Raw genomic sequence first — 22,852 nt, 5'->3', positions numbered from 1 at the left:
CGGCGGAGCTGGGCGGGGGCGGGCGACCGGGGGCGGTGATCCGGACGCGGTGGGGGCGGGGCCTGTGAGGGGCGGGGCCTGCGGAGGCTATAAAAGCCGCGGCCGCCGGGTGCCGTGCTCTGTGGTCCTGGTCCGGGTTCCCTTTCCTGCTGTTCGTCGCTCCTGCCGCCGACGCCGTCGCCGCCCGAGCTCCCAGTTCTGATCTGTGGTGCAGCCGGGACCCGGCACCATGTCGCTGTCACGGTCGGAAGAGATGCACCGGCTCACGGAAAATGTCTACAAGGTGAGTTTCCAGCGGGGCACTGAGTCCGGGGCGGTCCCGGGGCCGAGTGGCCGAGGTTCCCGGGGGAGGTCTTCCTGCTGGCACACTGGGTTCGGGCGTGGTGGCCGGTCCTCGGTGGGTCACAGGTGGCCGCGCCCGCCCCCGGGCCTTGCGCCCGCCCCAGCCCGCGCAGTTCCCCGCACCCGAGTGGGCGCCCCCACCCCGACGGCGCTGCTCGGCCCCCGCGCGCCCTGGTGCGCGCGCCCTCCGGTCTGGAGGGACCGAGGCGCGCCGGGCCCGGGCTGCTCTCCGACCGGGTCTGGGTCATTGCACCCCGGAGTGAGGGCAGCGGGGGAGGCGTGGGGGTTGCGGGCTGCCGCGATCGGGTGCCCTGTGGTCTCTTGGCGCGGTAGCACCGCGAGGCTCTTCTAAGCGCGGCCATGCCAGCCTTTGGACACTTTCTCCTCAACAGGCTTTCCCTTTCCACAACTCCTTCCCGGGTGTTAATGGACGTGGCCCAAAGTGGGAGGCCGACGCGGGCAGGTTGGATGGGTGGACAGATAATCCATCATCTTATGTAACCGCAGAGGGAGAAGACTAATCGTGTAGGAGGCTGACGCGCCTGCTTCTGCTTCTGATGTGTTAAGAGTCGCGTTCACATCCTCATCTGCGAAATGACAGTTCCCCCTGTAAGAGCTGTAGCGCACCCCCCCCCCGTAAGCCCCCTCTCCATCCCCCTGCTATCATGTCATGTCTATGCCTTTTGTACAGACGGTCGGGCCCTTGCCTGTTTCTCCAGCATGGATTCCAGGCCCCCTACCCCTACTAACACAGCCCCGGGCTCCCTGATGGCACCAGGCCCACTGCAGTTCCCAGGGGCATTTTCTCAAGAGAAAAATCCCTGCTCTGGTAGGTCCACAGCAGTCCTTAAAAAGCTGTGCTTTATTTCAAAACTGTGTCTGAAGGTTACTGGCGATTAGCGTCACTGGTGTTTACATGCAGTGGCTGGTTCATGGCTGTGAGTGGGATTGTGCCCGCTCTCCAGCAACAGTTTTCTAATTGTGGGAACCGGCCATGGCTGTGCCTGTTGTAGCCAGTGAAGCCCTTTTAGCTGCTCTCTCCACTGCGGACAGCAGATGGAAGCTTCTGGGGTGGCCCCTTAGGTTTCAGCTGGAGTCCAGGGGGCAGATTATACTTTAATGCGGCTTTTAATAAAGGCATTAAAGTTGTAGCTCCACGGGTCTGGAGGAATCCTGAAGGCAGGGCTGAAGGAGCTCTGAAGCCATGTTCAGCTGCTGGCAAACAGGATTCAGAACAGCCTTTAGGGTTTTTATATTCGGTGTCGGGTAGACTCCATGGTGTGCGATCCCCTCTTGTTGCTCTGTGAAGCACATACTGTCAGGGGAGGGAGGTTTGTTAAATTATTAGTCATTAGTTCCATTACTGTTTGCTTTTGTGTTGCAGGGGGTGAAAGAAAAGTGCGGGTCACAGCACCCCCCCCCCATTTTTCCCTGCTTCTGCACTGAAACCATTAAATGGAAGCCTCATGTGCAGGCAGGGTGTGAGGAGCAGCCCTGCTCTGGGGAATCCCTGGTCCTCCTTGGTAGAACTCATGCCTGGGCAGTCAGCCTGCACTTACAGGTCTGGGCCTCACCCACATGCTGCTGTAATTCATCTCGATGTCGAGGTGAGAGCTGTTGCAGTGGTAGGAAAACTATCAGGATCCTGCACTTGGGGACTTTCAGAGGCAGCTGCAGCCTGGCCAGCTGGGGGCTGACACAAGAGACACAGTGGGTTCTGTTATTCTGTGGGGCAGGGGTTGGTGACCCCCCATGTAAACGAACTTCATGAGCTTTTGAAGCATTGGACACAGGCACTGGATGAGGGCTGTTTCTGCAGTGGTGCTTGGCTCTTTCGGCTTTGTAAGCAGGTGACTCTGCTATCCTCTGGGGGCCTGACTGCTGAGTCTTCAAATCCTCTGCTTGTTGCCTTTTTGTGTTTTGTCACTGAGGAGATTGAGCAGCCTTGGCATGTGGGCCAGGGAGATACCCAGCCCACATGGGGATTTTCAGTGGGGCGAGAGGCAGAGCCCCTGGTGTGCAGCTCTGGGTCAGTCCAGAGGGGCCAGGCACTGCCATGCTCTCGGTCCTCTCCTGGGCTCGGCAGCCTCTGGCTCCGTGTTCGGGGCTGTTCCGTGCAGGTTGGCTCTTGAAGAAGTGCTGGCAGTACCTCCTGGGAAGGTCTGGGATGTGGCCCTGCTCATTGTCACCCTGTGATGTGGCTCGGCTATTTGCTTTGGCCCTTGCATCAACTTCAGCTGCAGTTCTGAGTGGTGTTTGCCTTGGCAAAGGAGGGTGCTTGTCCTTGGTCCTGCTGATTAAGAATTCGAGAACACAATGCAGTTTTGACTTTTCCTCCTGGAAGAACCATAATGCAGACTTTGCCCTCTTTCCTGGTGGCTCTGTTCCCTTGGGAGCTGTGCCCTGGGGGAACTTCATGGAAGGCGAAGGGAAGGAAAAGCAGGACAGTTTTCATGCTGTACGTCAGGAGCTCATCCTCTGACTCATGGGCCATGCAGGGAGGGGAGCATTAGGCAAGGAAGACCCCCTCCCTCCATGCACAGCAGCAGAAACTGGAGTCCACTCTGGGCGGTGCCTGGATGGTGGCTGTAGTGCTGGGGATGGGGTCTACGGCCCCAAGTGCCCGAGTATACTGTTCAGAATGAGGGCAGCCAAAGGCCTCAGAGCCCCCTTGGTGGCCCCTGAGTCTGACTGCATGCAGAAGTGGCTTTTTAAGCAGCTCAGTGTGGCAAGTGGGGTGAGAAGAAAGGGTCAGGTTAGTGTCTTAAAACTGTTTAAATTGTATTTTTGTCTGTTTCTGTGTCTGTATGCATGGGTGTGTGTGTGCCATGGCTCACATGAGGTCAGAGGACAGCTTGTTCTCATCTACCATGCCTGTCCTGGGGATTGAACTCTGGTCGTCAGGCATGGCAGCAAGTGCTCTCACCTGCTAAGCCATCTCTAGTTCAAGTGGGTTTTTTTTTTATTTGTTTCTTGAGACAGGATTTCAGGTAGTCCATGCTGGCCTTGACCTCCCTCTGTAGCTGAAGATGACTTTACTCTTGATTCTCCTGCCTCTATTCCCCAAGTGCTAGGATTAGGGACTTGTCTCAGCTCTTAACCCCAAAGAAGCCCTCGCTCCTGGGTAACCCCATGACCCTTGAGGGTGGCGGCCCAGTCCTTGCCAGGAGTAGCACCATCAGCCTCCTGTTGTGCAGTGAGACAAGAGAGCAGCCTGGTAGAACACATCCCCAAACAGCTGTGCTTGGGGGTGCAGTTCCTTGGGTCAGCGTGGTTGGGATTGTCACCCGATCATCTCCTTCACACGGTGGTCAGGAAGCCAGCCTGGCCGTGTTGTAGTGGTCCAGTGAAGGTAGCAGGTCCCTGAGCAGCTGAGCCAAACACTTGTGGTGTGATTAGTCATCTGGCATGGAGGAACCCCCCACCATTTGTGCCTACATCCCACCTATTCCTCTAGAAGGATGTTTGGGGAGCTCTGGGAAGCATGGGACTCCAACCACTCCCTTTAGACCCAAGTGATGCTGCTCCCTTGTTTAAGAAGTGCAGGCATGGTAGTGACAGTGAAGTGGGGTCTTGGCAGGCCCTGACTTGGCCGGGCATGCTCACGGAGGAGGAGAAAGTACGGCCCACGGTCTGTACTCTTTCCTGTGTGTACACATGCCTTGTGCTTTGTTTATCTTAGAGGTACTTCCGGGCCAGCCCATCATTAGCAAGGCTGGGTCTGTTCTCACTGAGTGAAATTTCTTTTCTGCCTGCACACCTCAGATCATGTGCTGCCTGCCCTCGCCTACCACCAGAATAGTAAAGGCAGTTCAGACCTTGTCCCCGTTGTAGAGTAGCCAGAACAACAGAGAGCAGCTTGTCTGTCAGAGGGAGCTGGCCTCTGAGTTGACCAACCTCTGCATACAGTCAGTGTTTGCTGGTGATGATGACCACACTGTTCAGGGTCACCTGGGGCTTTTAGGGCATGCTCGTCTTTGTGTCTGGGCTGGAAGGGTGTTGGCCTGTGCCTCCTGTCCTGCAGGGCCTTGCCTGGTATGTGTCTTTGTTGGGAAGTCAGCTTGATGCATGGACCTAACCGACTGGCCCTGAGGTCACAGTGAAGACCGGTGCTGCTCTGCTCTTGTTAGCAGGAGGGTATTGGGTGGATGTTGCTAGGAGCTGAGTCTTGTTGCTGTTGTGTTTTTTGATTGTGGCTTCTGAAGGTCCAGGCCCTGAGGTCTGGGTCTTGTCTCTTAGCCACAGGCAGCAGGATCTTGCAGGGAAAGGGCTGATGTGGGGCTTGGCTGCTTAATAGAAGGGTGGGGTCCCCTCTCTTGAGCATAAGGTGGCAAAGCCACAGGGATCCCAAGGTGTAGCCCACTTTCCCAAGTAGTGGTAAGCCCTGCTCAGGACAGCCAGGAGTCCCTGCAAGAGCAGTGGGAGGTGTCTGCTCAGCCCCTTGGGGCCCTCCTTGCAGTGCTGAATGTTCTGGACGGGCATTGCCTGTGGCAGTCATTGTGCAGACACCTGCACAGTTGATTGGTGCTGCTGACTGGGGCTGCTTCCTGTGCTCTTTCTCAGCTCCCAGTGCCTCTCGCCAGGGCCTCCCATGCTGCCTTCCTGTCCTGGCCTAGGGTTCTCCTTGAGGCAGCAGGGTAGAGAGGGTGGAGAAGGGTGGTGGAAGGCCTGTGCTCAGGGCAGCTGGGTGGCTGTCAGCCTCCCCCGCTTAGTACAGCACTGTGCTACAGTGCACTGAGATCCTTGCCTGTGCCTGGAATAATTACTGACGGGCGTGGACCACACTGGCACCTTTCTCCAACCCCTGCCACCCCCTGCTCTGAGTCATCCCTAGCCCAATTGTGCCAGTACAGCTGCACGATGACTGGAGGGGCCTCAACCCAGGGTGGCAAGGGAGGTCGAGGGGCACAGCTGCATCTCTGAGCTGTGTGCTGTGAGGCTCCAGCCAGCAGGCCCATGAGAGGACCATCCTGTCCTGGCTAGGGGGAGCTGCTCATCAATTGAAAACCCTTCTCTACACTCCATGTACCTGAAGGCCTAGGCTTGGAAAAGTGCCAGGGTCACCTGTGGCCAGCATGACTTCTCTCACTGGTATATATCCCCAGGGCCTAGAACAGTGGCCAGGCCTTGCCAGGGACCTGGCAGTACTTGAGGCCTAGTGGGTTTCTTCTCTGGCCTCTGAGTCCCTATCTGCCCACACCCAGGGTCTTGCTCTACCAGCCTTTGACCCCAGGAGCAGCAGCCCAGTGTCTGCTCCTTCCTGGAGGTGGTGATACAGTTGAGAGTTAGCAGCAGGAGCTTTGTCCTGCTTGGTCCTGGGGACCCTTGAGGTTGGTCCCTTGCCAGAGATGAGAAAGGGAAAGGGGATAAGAATGGCCCGGGTGACTTGGGGAGGGTGGTGGCATGAGCTGTTTCCAAGGAGTTACCCTGAGAACCTGGGGCAGGCCCAGGCTTCGTTGTGTGGGCCTCCCACAGCTGAGCTGCCACCACTGTTGGCAGAAACCCCTTTCTGCCTGCTGAGGTGAAGTCGGGACCTGACACCCCACCAAACTCCCGAGGTGTTCCCTGCCTGCTGCCGAGTGGGCTGCCAGCTGTGCATGGAAAATCATGTCTGGTCCTTGAAGTTTGGTACTGGCTACTGGAAGCCTTGCCTGACCTTTTGTATCTGGTTGACTGGCTGTGGCATGACCATTGTGATCCAGGGGTCTCTGGAGGTCCCAGGGCCTGGTGGAGCCAGTCTTGATGTCCTAGCTGAGATGGGATCCCTGGACTCGCTGTTTCTGTGGTAGGGAGTGGGTTTGAGAAGTTACACATGGAGAACCATCTGGCCCAGAGGAGACCCCAGTAGGTGAGAACACTTTCATGTGCCTTAGGCTTGAATTTTATACCATGGTAATAGTTCTTTTAAGGGCTGGGATATAGATCAGTGATGGAGCCTTTGCTTAGCAAGCCCAGAATGCCAGTGTTCCATCCACAGTACCACAGTGTGTGTGTGTGTGTGTGTGTGTGTGTGTGTGTGTGTGTGTATGACCATGGCAACTCATGCCTATAATCCCAGCACTCAGGAGACTGAGATAGAATTGCCCTGAGTTTGAGGCCAACTTGGGCTACATAGTGAGTTTGATGTCAGCTAGGATTATAGAGCGAGACCATCTCAAAACAAAAACGAGCAACCCCATCTCAACCCCCCATAAAGAGACACTAACAAAAATATTTAGACAGATTTTGTCTTTTTTTTTTTTTTCTGTCTTTTTGTTTTGAGACAGGGTCTCCCTGTTGCCCCAGCTGGCCTGGAGCTCACTATGTAGACCAGGCTGGCCTTGAACTCACAGGCATCTGCCTACCTCTGCCTGCATGCATCACCATACCCAACTAGATTTTTTTTTTTTAAGGTCAGGATTTTCTTAAAACTTACTTACATTTGAAGTCAGATCCCTCTGAGCTCAGGGCTACTAGCATCTGAGGAGTCCAAGCCCCTGCCCTGACCATTTTATGGGTGTTGGTGAATCACCTCCTGGGAGCACCTAGGATGGTCTTTCAAACCTCCAAGATGCCTCTGATGCCATTTTTGTTACTGGCACTTTCTTGACCAGCAGCCTGGCTGCCTTACCCTCTTCAGGTAATCATTTAGTGGTCTAGGCACTACTGAAATACAGTCATGGCAGGGGACAGTCACATGCCAAGTGACCCACAGATGTCCTAGCTGCCGCCCGAGACTGTACGGAGATGTGGAAATTGTAAAGTACGGGACTAAACCTGTGCAGTGCAGAAGGCCATCTCCTGATGTTGGGGTGGGGTGAGATACCAGTACGAAGGTGTCCACCCACAGGAGTCTTTGTCCTACCAGACCCTTGCAAGTCCAGGGTGCAGCCTGCTTCTAACAGAGCAAGTGCCTTTAAAAAGTCCTGCTGGACTTTTAAACCTGGGGGGTGGGGAGGTGTGGGCTGAAGGCGGAGGTGCCTGAAGTACACTGAACTTGGGTCACTGTGCACACTGCGCCTGTCTTTGCCAGAGCCTGAGGCCTGCTGTCTACCTCCCATCTGTCACCCATGGAAGACCCATCCCACCCTGGGACTGGGAATCCTGGACTGTGATGGCCAGGGTATTGGGACTGAGGGTGGGGCCTGGGAACATTTGGCTGTGGTCACACCAGTAGCAGCCCCAGCCCTGCTTCGGGAGGGGGATGTGAAGTCAGGTGCTCAGGTCTGGACTGTATCACCACTCAATGCTGTGGCCTTCTTGTGGAAGGCAGACTGTTGGCCCTGAGGGCCTGCATTTTACAGTCTGAATTGTCTTGAGTGTCTTCTAGCCTCTCACCCCAGGTCTAGCTCCGCCCAAGGGCTCAGTGTGCACGAGCTCACTTCTCTCCACATTGTCACACAGGGCACCTCAGTGGGAAGAAGCAGCATAGCTCCGTGTCCCTTGGCTGGCAGGCAGCTGAACTGGGATGAAACCAGGCGGGACTGGAGCTCTGGTGTTCGGGAGGGTCCTCAGCCCTGTGCCACCACTTCAGAGGGCAGCGGGTGCTGGAAGCAGGGATGCCTGGCCAGTACCTCGATGCCAGGGGTCCTCCATTCCTGTGGCAGTGGCTGTTGGGCCAGCACTCGATACCACCTGACCTGAGGTCCTTGGAAATAGGTATAGTTCCAGAACATTCTAGGGAAGCCTCCCAGTTTGTACATTATTCATCTTTTAGAAATGAACCTGGCCCTGGGGAGACGCAGCCTGCATGCTCATGGGAAAGATGGCCCAGTGAGTGACCTTGCATGTTCTCAGGACTGAGCAGTGATCAGATTTCTATAATCGGTAGTGATAGGAAGGCTCAGGACCTGGCCATACCATGCTAGATATGGGAGCAATCTGGCACTGATTGGCGGAGTACTGAAACATGGTATTGCAGCCTGGGGACTTAAGACAAGACGTGGGTCTTTGAACAGCCCTAGGAGATCAGGGTATGGCCGGTGGTTCCTCCTGAGGCCCTTCCTTGGTCAGCAGATGGACCAGGTGTTCCTGTGTCCTTACATGGCCATCTGTCTGTGTGCCTGTGTGTTATCTCATTCTATAAAGACACCAGCCAGGCTGGCCTAGAGCCCATACTAGTGACTTTGTTTCACTTAGTGGCCTCTTTAAAGACCATCTTCAGATTCCGGCAGCGGGGCCTGGAGAACAGGCTCAGCACACACAGCCATGGTATCCTCTGTCCCACCGTTGGAAGAATGTCATCCTGGGGGCTGTCTGTCTCCATGGTACCCTGTCTTTATAGGCGAGTTGTCCCTTCCAATTTAATCAAATTGCAGTCCTTGGCTTATGACAGCGGAGTTCTTGGAGGCCACGCTGTGATGTTATCACAGCCAATAACCCAAGGCAGCTGATCAGTTTAGCTCCAACTTAACACTAACCAAAGACAAAGCAGTTTGAATGTGCCCCTCCCCCATGTTGGCTAGCCATTTACTCTGGCATAAGTTCTGTGTCCCAAACTAGGGTACCCCACTTTGGGGTCTGTCCGCTGGGGAGCTGTATCTGTGGAGTTTGGGATGAACAGGACATCCCTGTCTCGGACAGGAAGAATATGTTCATTCAGGCTGTTTGGTCCTGTGTCCGGGAAGCTGGTATGATGGGTGTTGACCAGTTCCTGTGGGAGTAGCTGTGATGGGGTGGATGGTGCAGGCCTGGCTTCTCCAGTACATACTGACCAGGGCCTTCCTTGCATAGGACCTGGGCCAGGTGGCAGCTCTGGCATGGCTTTTGCCCTGGGGAACCCCTCCCCTTGGGGACTTGTACAGTATGTGCCTGAGAGCTTTCAGAGACCTCTGAAACAAGCCGGTGGTGGGGTATAGATGTCAGAGGCCTCTGAAAGGAGTGGATGTAACTTAGGTGCCGTGGACCCTGTGAGCTTGGCCTCTGTGTGTCAAGGACTCAGCAACCCTTCACAGGGATGTGGGTCAGCCGAGAGTGGGATCTGCAATGACTTTTGTGACTGCTGTTTTCAGCTGAATCTTTTCTGCAGTTTCAGGTGGTCTCTCCTGGGGTGATGGGAAGGAGGCCCTGTTCTATGACCCTTCCTGATGGGAGGCCACCTCTCTCCATACTGTCACGTCCAGGCACCCTGCCAGAGACACTGGAGTCTTAATTTTGGCAGCTTCTCCAGAGGAGTTACCAGAGCTGGGAACCCAGAACTACCATGGTACATACAGCATTACCTCTGCCTAGACCCTGCTGGAGCCCGTTGTGTGGTAACCTTCCAGCTCCTGAGGTGCTGGGCTCTGTCCTCTTCTGCCTGCCCACCTCTTCAGGGGACAGAAGCTGGCCTGTGGGCCTGGTGGAATCCTACCACCACTCCCTCAGGAGCAGAGATTCCAGTCCTCTCCCATGGAACAGTCCAGGCTCACAGACACACATAAAATACACATTTCTAGCTGGGCGTAGTGGTGCACACCTTTAACCCCAGTAGAGGCAGGTGGATCTCTGTGAGTTCAAGGCCAGCCTGGTCTCCATAGTAAATCCAGGCCAGCTGTGGCTATAGGGAGGTCCTGTCTCAAAAAGAATGCCCCCCCCCCAAAAAACCCATATTCCTGCCTACTCTGTCTCTAAGCAAGGTTCAACTCAGGGTCTAGCTCCACCGGGGGTCCTCTGTGCTCACTGAATTCCTAGAGTTGTTTTTATTCCTCCAAGAGGATCCTGAAGTTTTAGAAGGAGGTAGAATTTTCCACAGCTCCCCTAAGTTCTCTGGTGCTGTGAGTAGGGCCCTTAACCCACTCTCCTAAGCTCCTGGGTGTTTCTTTTGTGGGAGGCCCAGTGCTGCCCTCTTCCTGCCTGAACTTGCCTGTAGTGGGGGACTGAGCCTGTACTTTCAGGACAACAAGCTCTGGAAAATCTTCCACAGAGGACCCTGCCACCTACCAGCAGGTACTAGATGCATTGGGGCCCAGGCTTCCAAGTTGGGCTCTCTGGGTCTTGCCTACAGCCCTGTCTTGCTTGTACATCTCTAGGAACATGGTATCCTAGGCAAGTCTTGTTGGGTCAAACTGCACCTGAGCTAGGGGATGCTGTGGGGTGTCATCCCCCACCCTCGGTGGTCGCACTATACTGGGCTTGGGCTGAAAAGTTGTTGCTTGCTTTTCCAGTGACTCCAGGCTGCAGTGAGAGGGGAAGGGTGCTGGGGGGTTGCGCAGAGAGGACAACACTAGGTCCCTGGGATGCTAGAGCTAGCAGGATTCACCTAGAGGCATTCTTTGGATAACAGCTACCCTGAGTATTGCCTTACCCTTCTCTCCATATTGCTGTAATATGGTTTCCTTGGGCGGACCCCAGAGGCCATGTAGAGAGAGCTGAGTAGCCACTGACCCTTGACTCCCAGAGTTCTATAATCTATAGTGATGGGAAGGCTCAGGATCTGGCTCTGCCCTGCTAGATGTGAGAATGATCCAGCACTAGTTGGCTTGGTACTGAAAGATGATGACTCAGATTGGTGACTTAAGCAAGACATGGATCTTCAAACAGCCCTAGGAAATCAGGGTATGGTAGGCAAATTCCCTAAGTCCCTGGGCACCACTCTTGTGTGGAAGTGTGGCCTCCCCCAGCAAGCTGACAGTCAGCGGGCATGGGTAGGAGCTGAGGGGCAGGATCCCTTGACGGACCTCCTTTCTATAGATATCCAGCCTCTTGTCTCCTTCAGTAGGCAGAGGATAGGGTGGCCGGGCTGCTGCCCTGTGTCCTTCCTGGTCTGCCTGCCTGTCACCTGCAAGATGACTGGGAACAGCCAGGAGGCTGCCAGTTAGAAGGGCTCCCAGGGCCCATCAGCGTTGTGCCAGTGCAGCACCTTACAGCTAGTGGGCTCAGCCCTTGCCTTTTGTGCCTGTGAAAATGGCATAGTGGGTCATCCAGGGTCTGGTGTGGGTTGGCTGAGGGTCCCTCCCGCCACCACATTTTTGAGCCTGAGACAGATATGGTGGCATACACCTTTAGTCTCAGCATTTGGGAAGCAGAGGCAGGTGGATCTCTGTGAGTTTGAAGCTAGCCTGTAGGACACCCTGCTTGTGAGAGTCCAGGAGAGGGGAGGCATCTGTAAATTTGTCTTGAGCTCTGATAATCTCTGGGTGGGCTCTCTTCCCTCAGCCCTTTCAGGATGTGTTCTGTGGGGATAAAGTCTCCCACGAGTTCCCAGTCTTTGCAGGCACTCCCAAAGCCTTACCTGGCATATAGAAGGTGTCCCTAATAAATACTGAATGATCAGGTGAATAAGTAAAAGAATTGTGGTGCTAAATATAGTTCTGGCCCAGGCAGGCTATCCAGGGGGCCGCCCTAGTCAGAGCACAGGGCCATGAGATCACAACAGGTGGGTTTTGACATGCAGAACATGCCCATGGGTTTTGAAGGAAGTGTGTGTGCTCCCTCCTCAAGTAGGAGTCTGTCCTGGAAGGGGAAGATGCCCTGAGATCCCCCCAGCTTTGAGAGCAGCCTATCAGGACTGCACCACCCTCTGTGTATCACCCCTGAGAGGATAGTGGCTTTAAGCTTGCATGAACCAGGAGGCTCTGCCTCCCAGTCTTGAGTTTATTTCCTCAAGGTCAAGATGTCTCACTCCTGGCTGCTGTTTTCCCTCTGTGCTCTCTGGGGTTGGTAAGGAAGACACTCCCTCCCCTTTACAGCAAGCAAGCCCTTCCCTTGAGTGTTGGAGCAGAGCACCGTCCTCTTGTACAGTCTGGTACTTGGCCCCTCAGGAGGGGCCAGTCTGGAGCAGGTAGGCCTGGAGGGCACGCACCCGGGGGGCTGGGTCAGGTGAAGCAGGAACTGCCACTGGGGCCTCTGGGTGAGTGTGAGCCTGTCTTAGGAGGCTTTCTCTTGGGGGCAGGCATGGCCCTCTAGGTTAGAATGGCCTCTGCATGCACCTAGGATGATGGGGTGGACTTGAGAGCTCGGAGAGGACACCCTTACACACACACAAAGACACAGAGTCCCACCATAGGGGCTGCTATCTACATGAGGTACCAAATCTTTCTCCTAAGGTTTCTGGAAAGTTGAGTGACCCAGAGAAGGTTGTGGCATTGGTTCGGATCCTGGAGGTAGGGCTCCGGAGGAGGAGGACCGCTCTTCAGCCAGGGTAGGTTTTGCTATGCAGACCTGGAAGGAGACTGCCCTTCTAGGGCCAGGAGAGGCCTTCCGTGTCAGCCCAGCGGCATTCGTGCCTCTGCCACCCTCTCCAGACCAAGACAGCAGTACCGGTGTCTCCTAGCTGGCTGCCGCTCTCGGCCAGGCGATGCTGTGGTCATACCAAGGGTGGCCCGGCTGGCACTCCCCTACCCACACTGCCCATCTGGCTCACTCTCACATTCCTGTTGTGTGAGCTAACTGCAGTGAAGAAGTGAAACCTCACAGCTGCCCTCTGCACGCAGGTGGCATGGCTGGTATACCAGCTGCCTGCCTTACTTGGCCCTAGCTAGTTTCTGGCATATTTTCCTGTCATTTAGGATGTTCACGGAGCTCAGAGACTGGTGTGGACTGAGCCTTCTCTTCTCCCAGGACACCCAAGGGTTTTCCTGGAGTCAAGCTCTTGGGTCACTCCTAGACTCTGTGTCCCCCAGCATTTTGCCCATGGGACAATGTTCTTGCCTGGTTCCCAGGTGCTCCTTGGATTGCAGGGTCTAGACCAGGTTCCCCAGGCCCTTGTTCAGGTGAACCTGTGCCACCTCAGTGTCCTGTCTCCAGATTAGAGCCTTTGGAGGGCTGCTTCTCCTGTCCACGCAGGTCCCACCTGTCAGTCACTGCCTGGTATGCCGAGTACAGGAATCCGGCCCTGGCGGGAGCCTCCTTCCTTCCCTTCACAGAGAGTTGAGCTGTAGGGAAGTTCCCCTCAGCTTCCTGGTTCCTAGGCAAAAATCTGTGCAGCTGGGGGCCTTTTAAACGTGGCCAGGTTGGCTTTGCTCAGACCCTTGGAGTTTCCTGTACTGTCCAGGGGACGTTACCACATTCACTTCCTCTCCTCTTACCTCCTGCCTCTTTACCTCCACCTGCCCTGAGGTGCTCTCTAGCCCTGACAACCTGTCCCTCCCTGCCTCCTTCTGGGCTCTGCCCTCCCTTCCCCACCTCTGGAGCCTTTCTGCCTTCCTCCCTAGTTGCTGGCTGTATGATGGGACTTGGAAGCCAGGTGGTGCCTGCATCTCTCCTGTGCGCCATGGACTCTGGGCTAGGAGGTGGCCAGGAAGGCAGTGCTAGCAGCCCTGTGGACCTGGCTAAGCAGGGTTTCTGTCTGAGGTTCCTGTAGGCAGTGAGTCAGCAAGCCAGGCCACATGTGGTGGTGGTGGGTGGTAGCTGAGAACGTGAGTCCTCATTCCCTCAAGAGTAAGGGTCTCAGTGTCTCCTCAGGATGCCCTGCCATGTGTCAGGAATGCCATACCCTGGGCTTCATGTCCTTAAGTGTTCTCATCCGACACACTGGTTCCTCAGCCTGTGATAGAGCTGGAAGCGGGGGTTGCCTCACCAGAAGGACCACAGGTTGGACTGGGCAGATGGGGGCCTCCAGCCTTCCATGGGCCTGGTGCAGAGCCAGGTGGCTTTCCTTCCTGTTCAGGAGGGGTCAGGCTCCCAGCATGACAAACCCCCAGAGGTTTAGGATGTGACCCAGTTGGGTTTTCTTCTCTGGGGGTCCCCCTTGCTGGCATTGGCTGTTGATAGTCTGTGAGAGTTCTACTGGTAGAATTCTCACTTGGCTGCTGTTTGTGTGAGCCTGTTTTTATGCCTTGTAATTAAAACATTTATTTGGCCTTCGCAGTGAAAACCTAATTTCTTGAGTCTGAGAACTGCCGATATTGGCACAGAGACTGCAGTCCGTCAGGCAAACAGATCCTGAGCCTGTTGGATTATTCATAGAGTGGTATTTGTAAATCAGGATGTGTACTGCTCTAATCAGAGCTGATGCTGGTAATTGGTGTGTTGAGTTAGGATGGTGGCGTGGGGGGTTGTCACCGAGTGTTTGTGTGTGGCCGACGGGTGGCCTCCCACGCCTGACTCAGCCCCGCCGGCTGAGGACTGGCGCTTTGGAATCCATCCCTGTGAGTGCCACCTGTGCTGTGTGGCCCCATGAGGACCCCTTGTCTCTCTGCAGACGGCTCTCTACGGCAGGCCCCTGCTAACGCCAGGGTAGAGGGGTGAATGGTGAGGCTCAGGGCTCCTTGCTCTGGGGTGTTTGCAGCAGGCAGAGCTGGGGCTCAGACTTGGATTGATGGGAAGGACTTGTGTGGATGGTGGTGAGGTGATGCCGCTCTCTCTGCTCTCTTCCAGACCATCATGGAGCAGTTCAACCCCAGCCTCCGCAACTTCATCGCCATGGGCAAGAACTATGAGAAAGCGCTGGCAGGTACAGTGGCCCCCGCCCTGCCTACCACCCCTGCATCCCCCGCCCTGCCTACCACCCCTGCATCCCCAGCCCTGCCTACCACCCCTGCATCCCCAGCCCTGCCTACCACCCCCTGCATGTGATGAACTTCTCCTCAGCCCCTTGCAATCTAGGTAGAAGCCAGTGATGAGCTGAGGTGTGGGTACCCCTATACTCTGAAAGTAACTCTGATGTCTGTGTGACCACAAGCCCTTGCCATGCGGACTGGTCTCAATACAGGCTGGTCTTTTTCCACAGTTACAGTAACATGCAGACAGGGGTGTGAATGTCTGTCCTTCAGAATCTTATGCAAAGTATAGGATTGGGGTTGGTGCACAATGACCTTAGATCTGGCACCTGCATCCTCTCCCTGGAGAGTGGACATGCTGCAACTCTGGTGGGGACTGGAGTACCTGTGCTGGATCCTTGGGCTTACAGATTTCTTTGGTATCCACACCCCCTAGCTTGGGGAGGGAAAGGGCTGCCAGCCTACTACTGTTGGTCCCAGAGTACATTAAGCCTTTCTGCCCCAGTGGAGCCAAGTTGCATTGTTTGTTGGAGAGCCACTTTTCTGGGCCCTGTTGCTGGTCCTCCCTGCACCTGTGACCATGCCTATGCTAACCATGTTCTAGCAGCTTCCAGCTGTGACATCTTTCTGCGTGAACCCCTCACCCCCCAGCAGGAGAGTGTTGTTCCCAAGTTTGCACACTGTATCCTCTTCTGCAGCTTCATCCTGCGGTGGCCCCACATGAGGGGGAACTGCCTGTTCAGTTAGGGGCTTCGAGTTAAAGGCAGGAGAGGGTTGGAGTTGGTCAGCATGGTCTTGTTGTGCCTCCTGTACCATGTGAACAGGACATGTGATTGAGCTCTGGCATCATGGGCTTGTTCCTGGTCACACTGTCCAGGCGGAACTGTCTAGCTACTGTTGTGTATGTACTACCTGCCCCATCCAGTATAAGAACAGGCTTTTCTCACCTTGGAGGTGCAGTCCTACTGGTAGCCTCCTATGTCTGAGTCTTTCCAGAGACCCTGGCCTATTCTGGTGACTGCTGCAGGCAAGGTTGCCCCTTTAGTAGATCCTGCATAGAGCAGGTCACTGAGGCCACACCAGGGCAGAGCTTTCCCTTTTGGAGCATAGGAGAACAGCTCACCATCCTGGTCAGTGGGAACTCCAAGCATTGACCTGAAGTCCTGAGGGGTGGCTTCCACCACATCATGTGTGACATGAGGATGGGGGTCGTCAGGGCTGCTGGAGGGCTGCTGCCTTGTCCTACTCCTCTCTGTAGCCTTGAACTCAGTGGCACAGCTGCAGGGGCCTGTGGGGTCCCAGAGCTCATGCATATAGAGTCTGTCCCTCTGAAATTGCCATCCCCTTTGGGGGATGGGTGTCAGCCTCTACAGGGTTTTCATGATATCTCAGATACCCAGGTTGTGATGATGGTCACTGCCCCGGGAAGAGCCTCTCAGGTTGCTTAAAGTAGTGGCCACATGGGGCTGGGGAGATGGCTAGGTTGGTAAAGTGCTTACCACACAAGCATGACTCCTCAGCAGCTGTATAAAAGCAAGGCATGGCCCTGTGACCCTGTAACCCCAGTGAGGGGTCGGTGGAGGCAGGAGACTGCTGAGGCTGGCCAGACAGCAACACAGGCAGGTTCTAGGTTTGGAGAAACCTTGTTTCAAAGGTAATAAGGCAGATAGTGATAGAGCAGGACACCAGCCATCTTCCTCTGACTCCATCCCACAAGCGCACACACAACACACAACACACACACACACACACACACACACACACACACACCGACCCAAGTAGCCGTATGGGGATGTGGAACTGTGGAGATGAGACTTAGTCAAGTACTAGTAAGCATGAGGACCTGAGTTCTGATCCCCATCACCCATGTAAAAGCTGAGTGCAGTAGCACACATCTGCAAACGCCAGCTGGGGGGAGGGGCGCACACAGACAGGACACCTCCGGTCTCTGATCGCTCCCTACTGCTCTTTGTTTTCTTTTGCTTATGGGCTTTTGTTTTTGTTTTGAGACAGAGTGTGACTATGTAGCTCAGGCTAGTCTAATACTCTGTGCTATTCTCCTGCCTCGGCCTCCTGAGTGCTGAGAGGAGAGGCATTTGGCATCACACCCAGCTCTCACTCCCCTACAGTAACATCTGGCTTTCCAGAAGCTTCTCTTACGTCCTAAGAAGAGCTGGCTTTTCCTCTTGTCTGGATGTGGACTCCTGGAAGAAGCCTCTGGAAGCAGGAAGGGGAGGTGTAGTTTGGAGACAGGGCTTCCGTCCTGGGCAGTCCTCCTGTCTCCAGGCACAGCACACTGTGCTCTAAAAAGGAATTCCCGGAACCTTGAATGCAGCCAGCTCTCCAGGCCTATTCTGGTTTTCAGATGGACCGTGTCAGGAGAAATTGGGAGACCCAGGTGGCTCTATCCCATGAGAACCAGGAGTGGGTCTGGCACATTGCAGACCAGTGATGCCCCTTTCCACGGCCACTCTGTGTGGCAGATTGCTGCCCTGGTGTGGCTCTCCCTTGGGCGGTGGGCTTCTGTTCCCCAGCGTCCTGTTGGAGGGGTATCTCACCTTCGCTGTGGGTCTGGTGGAGGCCAGCAGCCGTCTCCTCTGTTATCCTCTGAGTCTTTGAAGCTCCAGCACAGGTTTCCTTCCAGGCCTTTCCGGCTCCCGCTTGGGTTCCTCACGTGGTTGTCAGAGTTGTGTGTGGACAGTCTGGGCGGTTACTCCTCTTCCTGTTTTCCCTGATTGTCCATACTGAGCTCAGCCTCACAGGCCACCCACACCACCACAACCCCTCAGCCTGAGACCCGACTTCTCCTTCGTTTCCCTTCCTTTTGTTTTAAGGGGTAGACCCCTCCCAGGCAGCAGAAGCTCCTCAGTCCCCAGGGCACACAGTCTTAAACCACAGAACAAATTGTGTGTGCTTAATTGAGAGCCATGCCATATAAATAAATTTGATAACATGCCTAGTTACAAGCCCCTAACAAGTTCTGCAGAAAGCAGATAGTTGTGGCGGTGCCACTGCTGCTCCCTAGGGCCCTGCTTTCCAGGCCCTCTGCTTCTTCCTGCTTTGCACACCCTGAAGGATAGGTAGGTGGGGCCTTCCCTAGAAGCAGGAGTCTGCCAGGCACCCCAGAGCAGAGTTGGGTGGAGGTCACTGGGAGGAAGTCTAGACCAAGCAATTGTGTACTTGCTCTGTTCGTGGCGGCTGCAGCGCAGCGCTTGGCATATCCAGTAACCAGTGCCTCTGAGAGACACCTGGGAAGCCCCTGTGGCTGCACCAGTGCTCCTGTAGCCTGCTCTGAGCAATGAACCCTGCTTCTGGTTAGATCCTGTTCTGAGACTGAGGACATTGGCTCTCTCTCTCAGAGTCTGGCTTGGGACCTTTGGGAAAATCAGTGGCCTCCGGCCTCCCAGGTCTGTGGTGGTCTTGTCCAGGGTCAGTAGGCGCTTTGGTACATAGCACTTAAAGCAGCACTCCCTCCCCCTCATCAAACAACACATGACAGGGCTCCACGCTCTGCAGTTTGACTTGAATAGCTTTGGACCTGCACAGTACACTGTGTTCTTACAGATAAAAGAAGCTCTCACGACAGCAGTGGAGTAAGCATCCATAGGCAACAGCAGCATTCAGAGACAGCCAGAGGGCTCGAGTTTGTCCAGGCCTGGGTGACGGATGGGCTCCACCGTGCAAGAAGTAACCCCTCTCTCCTCTCTCCTCAGGTGTGACCTTTGCTGCCAAAGGCTATTTCGATGCCCTGGTAAAGATGGGGGAGCTGGCCAGCGAGAGCCAGGGCTCCAAGGAACTTGGTAAGTCATTGATGGGGAAGAGAACCCTGGGACCCTTTTGAGTCATTGGTTACACCCAGCAGGTCTGGGTGTCCTGTCTCGCCCTTCTTGGATTCAGGATTGATTGGGTTTTAGCTGTCAAATGAAAAAATGACTGAGCTGTTAAGGGTGCCCTCCATTGAGAGTGGCATGCACCAGTCAGCCTTAGGGTGCTGCTTGGAATTCATACCGACGATGGGCTGTCTCCCCCAAGGAACGTGACTGGGGAAGAGGAGATGCGGACAAAGCCCTGTTTAAAGGTGCTGGGGACAGCATGAGTGGCTGACACAGGGGACCTGTATGGAGAGTTAGACTGAGGGTGTTGACTGACTTACTGGATCCTTCTTGTATGACGACAGATGGAAAGGGTGGAGCCCCTGGAGGTGTGTTCCCTCTCCCATCTGCAACCTCTCAAAGCATGGATTCCCAGGTGGGCTGTACTCTTATGCCTGCCTGTGTTTTGTCACTGTCCTAGGAGGACTAATCCATGGGCTTCTGTGAGGTGTTACAAACTGGCCTTTGGGGGAGTCTGTGCGATATAGCTGAAGTCTCCCCTCCTCACAGGATGCCAGGCTATGGGTCAGGTTGTGGCGGTCCAGTGTACTTTCACATGTGGCTCCTGGGCTTTGGGCCTTCTGTTCTGCTTTGGGGCCGGTGGTTCCTCTTGACTAGCGAGAGGCCTGGGTTGTATTGGCAAGTTGGAGGGTCTGGGTTCTTTGTGCTTCTGTTAATCCAACTCTCATGTCTCCATGGCTTGTGGGCAGAGACATTGTCCTGTGCACACAGCTCTGCCTACTATTGCCCCCAGCCCTGTTTGTACCTTTCACAACCTTTAACACAGAATCTAGACCTTGTTTTGGGCTCTGTTTGAGAACACTGAGACCTACCACCATGAGCCATGGGGCTCGTGGTTTCTGAGTCCTCCAGAGTTCATGAGAGCCTGCTGTGTTGACTGACAGAGTCATGGAACCTGCCTGGGTAGATGGGACCAGGCTGTACACAGATGCCATGGTTCGCCATAGCAGGTGACTGTGGTCTGGTCTGGAAAGAGGGTTCATCGCTTCTGCCCACTAATGGCTCTGGAGGGAGCCTTTTGCCTCCTGTAGATGTGATGCTAACTGGGAGACCCTGACAACCTGAGAAGGGAAGCCTGGGGGTGCAGTGGATGGCATGCCAGGTGCCACACGGAGGTCAAACCTGCAGACTCAACTAGCTGATGAGGAGGACAACGGGCGGGGGAGCATTACTGGAGGCCTTCAGGGCACTGGATGGCCAGCTCTGTGCTTGCTTGGTGGCCATGTGGGGTCCTATCCTAATGCTTCTGTGCCAGGGTCCAGGTATAAAAGGTGCCCTCCTTCACAGTCTTGACCCCTCAGGGGACACCATAGGTGTCTGTGCACAAGCCCTACACGTGCGTGTGAAGGGAGCATTTTCTCATTCTGTGCTAGGCTGCCAGGTACTTTCTGTGGTCACATGGAGAGTGAGCCTACCTGAGGCGGAAAAAAAAGCCAGGCCCTGGCAGTCCTGCAGTGAGTGACAGGTCTGTCTGAGGCTACCAGGAGGTTCCAGAACTGCTGACGGCATTCCTTAGAACTCGTGAGGATCTGCGGGACCAGATTGGACGGGGGCAGGGGGGACATGGACACAGACAGCAGCAGGACTCAAGGCTGTGATTTGAACAGGTAGTTTCTTTGTGTAGGCTTTTGTGTGCCACAGAGGTGGTCGGCCAGGTGCCTGCATACGTGCGCGCGCGCGCGTGTTTGTGTGTGTGTGTGTGTGTGTGTGTGTGTGTGTGTGTGTGTATATAGAGCGGTGGTCCGCCGGGGCGCGCTCTTGTGTCTGTGTGGGGGCTGCCGGGGACGCGCCAGTGTGTGTGTGTGTGTGTGTGTGTGTGTGTATAGAGAGCTGGTCAGCCAGGTGCCGATCTTGTGTACCTGTAGAGGTTGTCAGCCAGGTACCAGCCTGTGTGTATGTGTGTCTGTCCATCTATCTGTCTAGAGCTGGTTATCCAGGTGCCAGTCTTGTGTATGTGTGTAAAGCTGGTCAGCCAGGTACCAGCCGGAGTGTGTGTGTATGTGTGTGTGTGTCTTTCTGTCCATCTGTCCAGAGCTGGTCAGCCAGGTGCCGGCCTGAGTATATGTGTCCGTCTGTCCGTCTGTCCAGAGCTGGTCAGCCAGGTGCCGGCCTGACTCAGATCTTTCTTTGATGCAGCTTCGTTGACATGATTCACGTGCCACACAGTTTACCACTGAACAACACCCCAGGCTTCTGTCTGTACCTGTGTTCTGTCCACAGCTGAAGCTTCTCTGTCACTCCTGCGAGAAGCCCTGCTCCGTCAGCAGTCACTCCCTGTCCAGCCTCCCGCCCCCCAGTCTTGGGTGGACTTTACTGTTCTGTACATCTACGGAGAACTGTACAGTGCATGAGGTCGTATCTGACATCTTCACGGGGCTTGTTTTTAAGGTTCATCTGTGGTAACGTGTCAGAGCTTCTCAGTCATGGTCACATATTCTATTGTGTGATAGACCCTGTTCATCTGTTTTGTTTGGGGGAGTGCTTTTTTGAGACAGGGTTTCACTTTGTGGTCCTGGCTAGTGTGAACCTTGAAATCTTCCTGCCTCCCCCTCCTGGGTATTGGTAGTGTTGAGATCACAGCAGTGTGTTACCACACCTGGCCTGTTCACCTGTTAGTGGACATGTGAGTTGCTTCTGCACCCTGACCATTGTGAACATGTTGTAGTGAAGCATGTGAAATCCTGGGACATTTCATGTCTCTTGGGCAAGAACCTGGGAGTGGAATTGCTGGATCAAACGACTGGGATTTGAATTTATATTAAAGCAGTGCAGCGTTGCTTTAAAAATAAGTCAGCTCTTTTCCCACCCCCCACTCCCCAACCCCCTGCTGCCCACGTCCCCCACTCAGGTAGCTGCTCGGCTCCATGTGCTGTTTGCTTCCGAATGTCTAAAGAGAAGAGTTCATGCCGTTTCTTTTTTTTAGCTTTATGCTAAGGAATTCTTAGGATAGAGTCGAGTCACTCTGATGCCCTCCTGTTTCCAGCCCAATATAAGTGTTGCAATTTTTTTTTTTTTTTTTTTTTGGAGACAGGGTCTTACTATATGGCGTTGGCTTCCTGGAACTCCGTATGTAGACGAGGCTGGCCTCAAACTCACACATATCCACCTACCCCTGCCTCCTGAGTGCTGGAGTTAAAGGCGTGTGCCACCATGACCGATCTATAACTATGGTAATTTTCATTGAAATCAGTGTGCACTGTTTTCATGATGGTGCTGAAAAGCCTTTCATCCTTTTCATAGGTCAGACCCACAGCTTTGGGGATTGCTTGATTTTGCTGGGGGTTATTTTTGTTGTTTGTTTTTTGTCTTTTTGAGCCTCCTGGGTGCTGGGACTAAGGGCATAATCACCATGCCCAGCCTGTTTGTTTGTTTTTTAAAGACAGTGTCTCCCTGTAGCCTCAGCTGGCCTGGAATTCACTATGTAGACCAGGCTGGCCTTGAACTCAGAGATCTGCCTGCCTCTGCCTCCCGAGTGCTGAGGTCAAAGGTGTATACCACCATGCCCAGCCGATTTTGCTGTTTTATTGAGGAATCATTGCATCAGCTACAGACATTGGGGCATAGGCACAAAGTTTCTCTGTATGTGCATTATGATCAGTTTGTTCCTCCTGGAGTCAAACCTCCCCCCCCAGCCCCAGCCCTGTCTCCAGTCAACCACCTGTCACCTCTCCATCCCTGACCCTTTGTGTTTGCTGAGCTTTGTGAACTTCAGTGGTCTTGGCGTGCTCTCTTTTGTCTGGCCCCTCCCTCAGGCGGTGTGCTCCTGGCCCATGACACACTGTGAAGGGTGGTTCCTAGGCCATGGCTCGGTCTACCCTGCTGTGTGGTGTGTCGCCACTTACTATGCCCTCATCTGCTGAGGGATATTTGCATTGTTGCTATTTGGTATATTTCTGTCCTAGTCTGTTTCTCCATTGCTGTGATAAAACACTCTGACCACTACCAACTTGGGGAGGAAAGGGTTTATTTGTCTTACATCTCCCAGGCCTCAGTTCATCAGGGAGCCCAAGGTAGGAACTCAGGGCAGGAACCTGGAGGCAGGAGCTGGAGCACAGGCCATGGAGGAATGCTGCTGACTGGCTTGCTCCTCTGGCCCCTGCTCAGCCTGCTCTCTTATCCAACACAGGCCTACCTGCCTGGGGGTGGCAGTACCCACAGTGGGCTGGGCCCTCCCATATCACTCAACAATCAAGAAAATGCCCCACATGGCCACAGGCC

The 22,852-nt window shown here is 54.7% G+C and overlaps 1 protein-coding gene across 6 annotated transcripts in view; it reads left to right on the top strand.

Annotated features, from left to right (window-relative positions):
- Positions 1 to 121: 121 nt before the first annotated feature.
- The window catches only part of Baiap2 (BAI1 associated protein 2), a 75,164-nt gene continuing 52,433 nt past the window's right edge, over positions 122 to 22,852 (top strand). For 4 of the 6 annotated variants that reach the window (XM_008828754.1, XM_029561339.1, XM_029561341.1 and 1 more), the window contains exons 1-3: positions 122 to 283; positions 14,620 to 14,695; positions 18,455 to 18,541. In XM_008828754.1, the coding sequence (XP_008826976.1) occupies positions 230 to 283; positions 14,620 to 14,695; positions 18,455 to 18,541 (217 nt within the window). In that variant the 5' untranslated portion in view covers positions 122 to 229. The remainder of the gene's footprint in view (positions 284 to 14,619; positions 14,696 to 18,454; positions 18,542 to 22,852) is intronic. The other 2 variants (XM_008828772.2, XM_008828781.2) reach the window with 1 other exon arrangement.

Source organism: Nannospalax galili, unplaced genomic scaffold (genome assembly GCF_000622305.1).
Source record: "Nannospalax galili isolate Female #2095 unplaced genomic scaffold, S.galili_v1.0 scaffold1250, whole genome shotgun sequence".
Lineage (NCBI taxonomy): Eukaryota > Metazoa > Chordata > Mammalia > Rodentia > Spalacidae > Nannospalax > Nannospalax galili.
The sequence above is the reverse complement of the archived record's forward strand: the minus strand, read 5'-3'. Positions and strand labels throughout refer to the sequence as shown.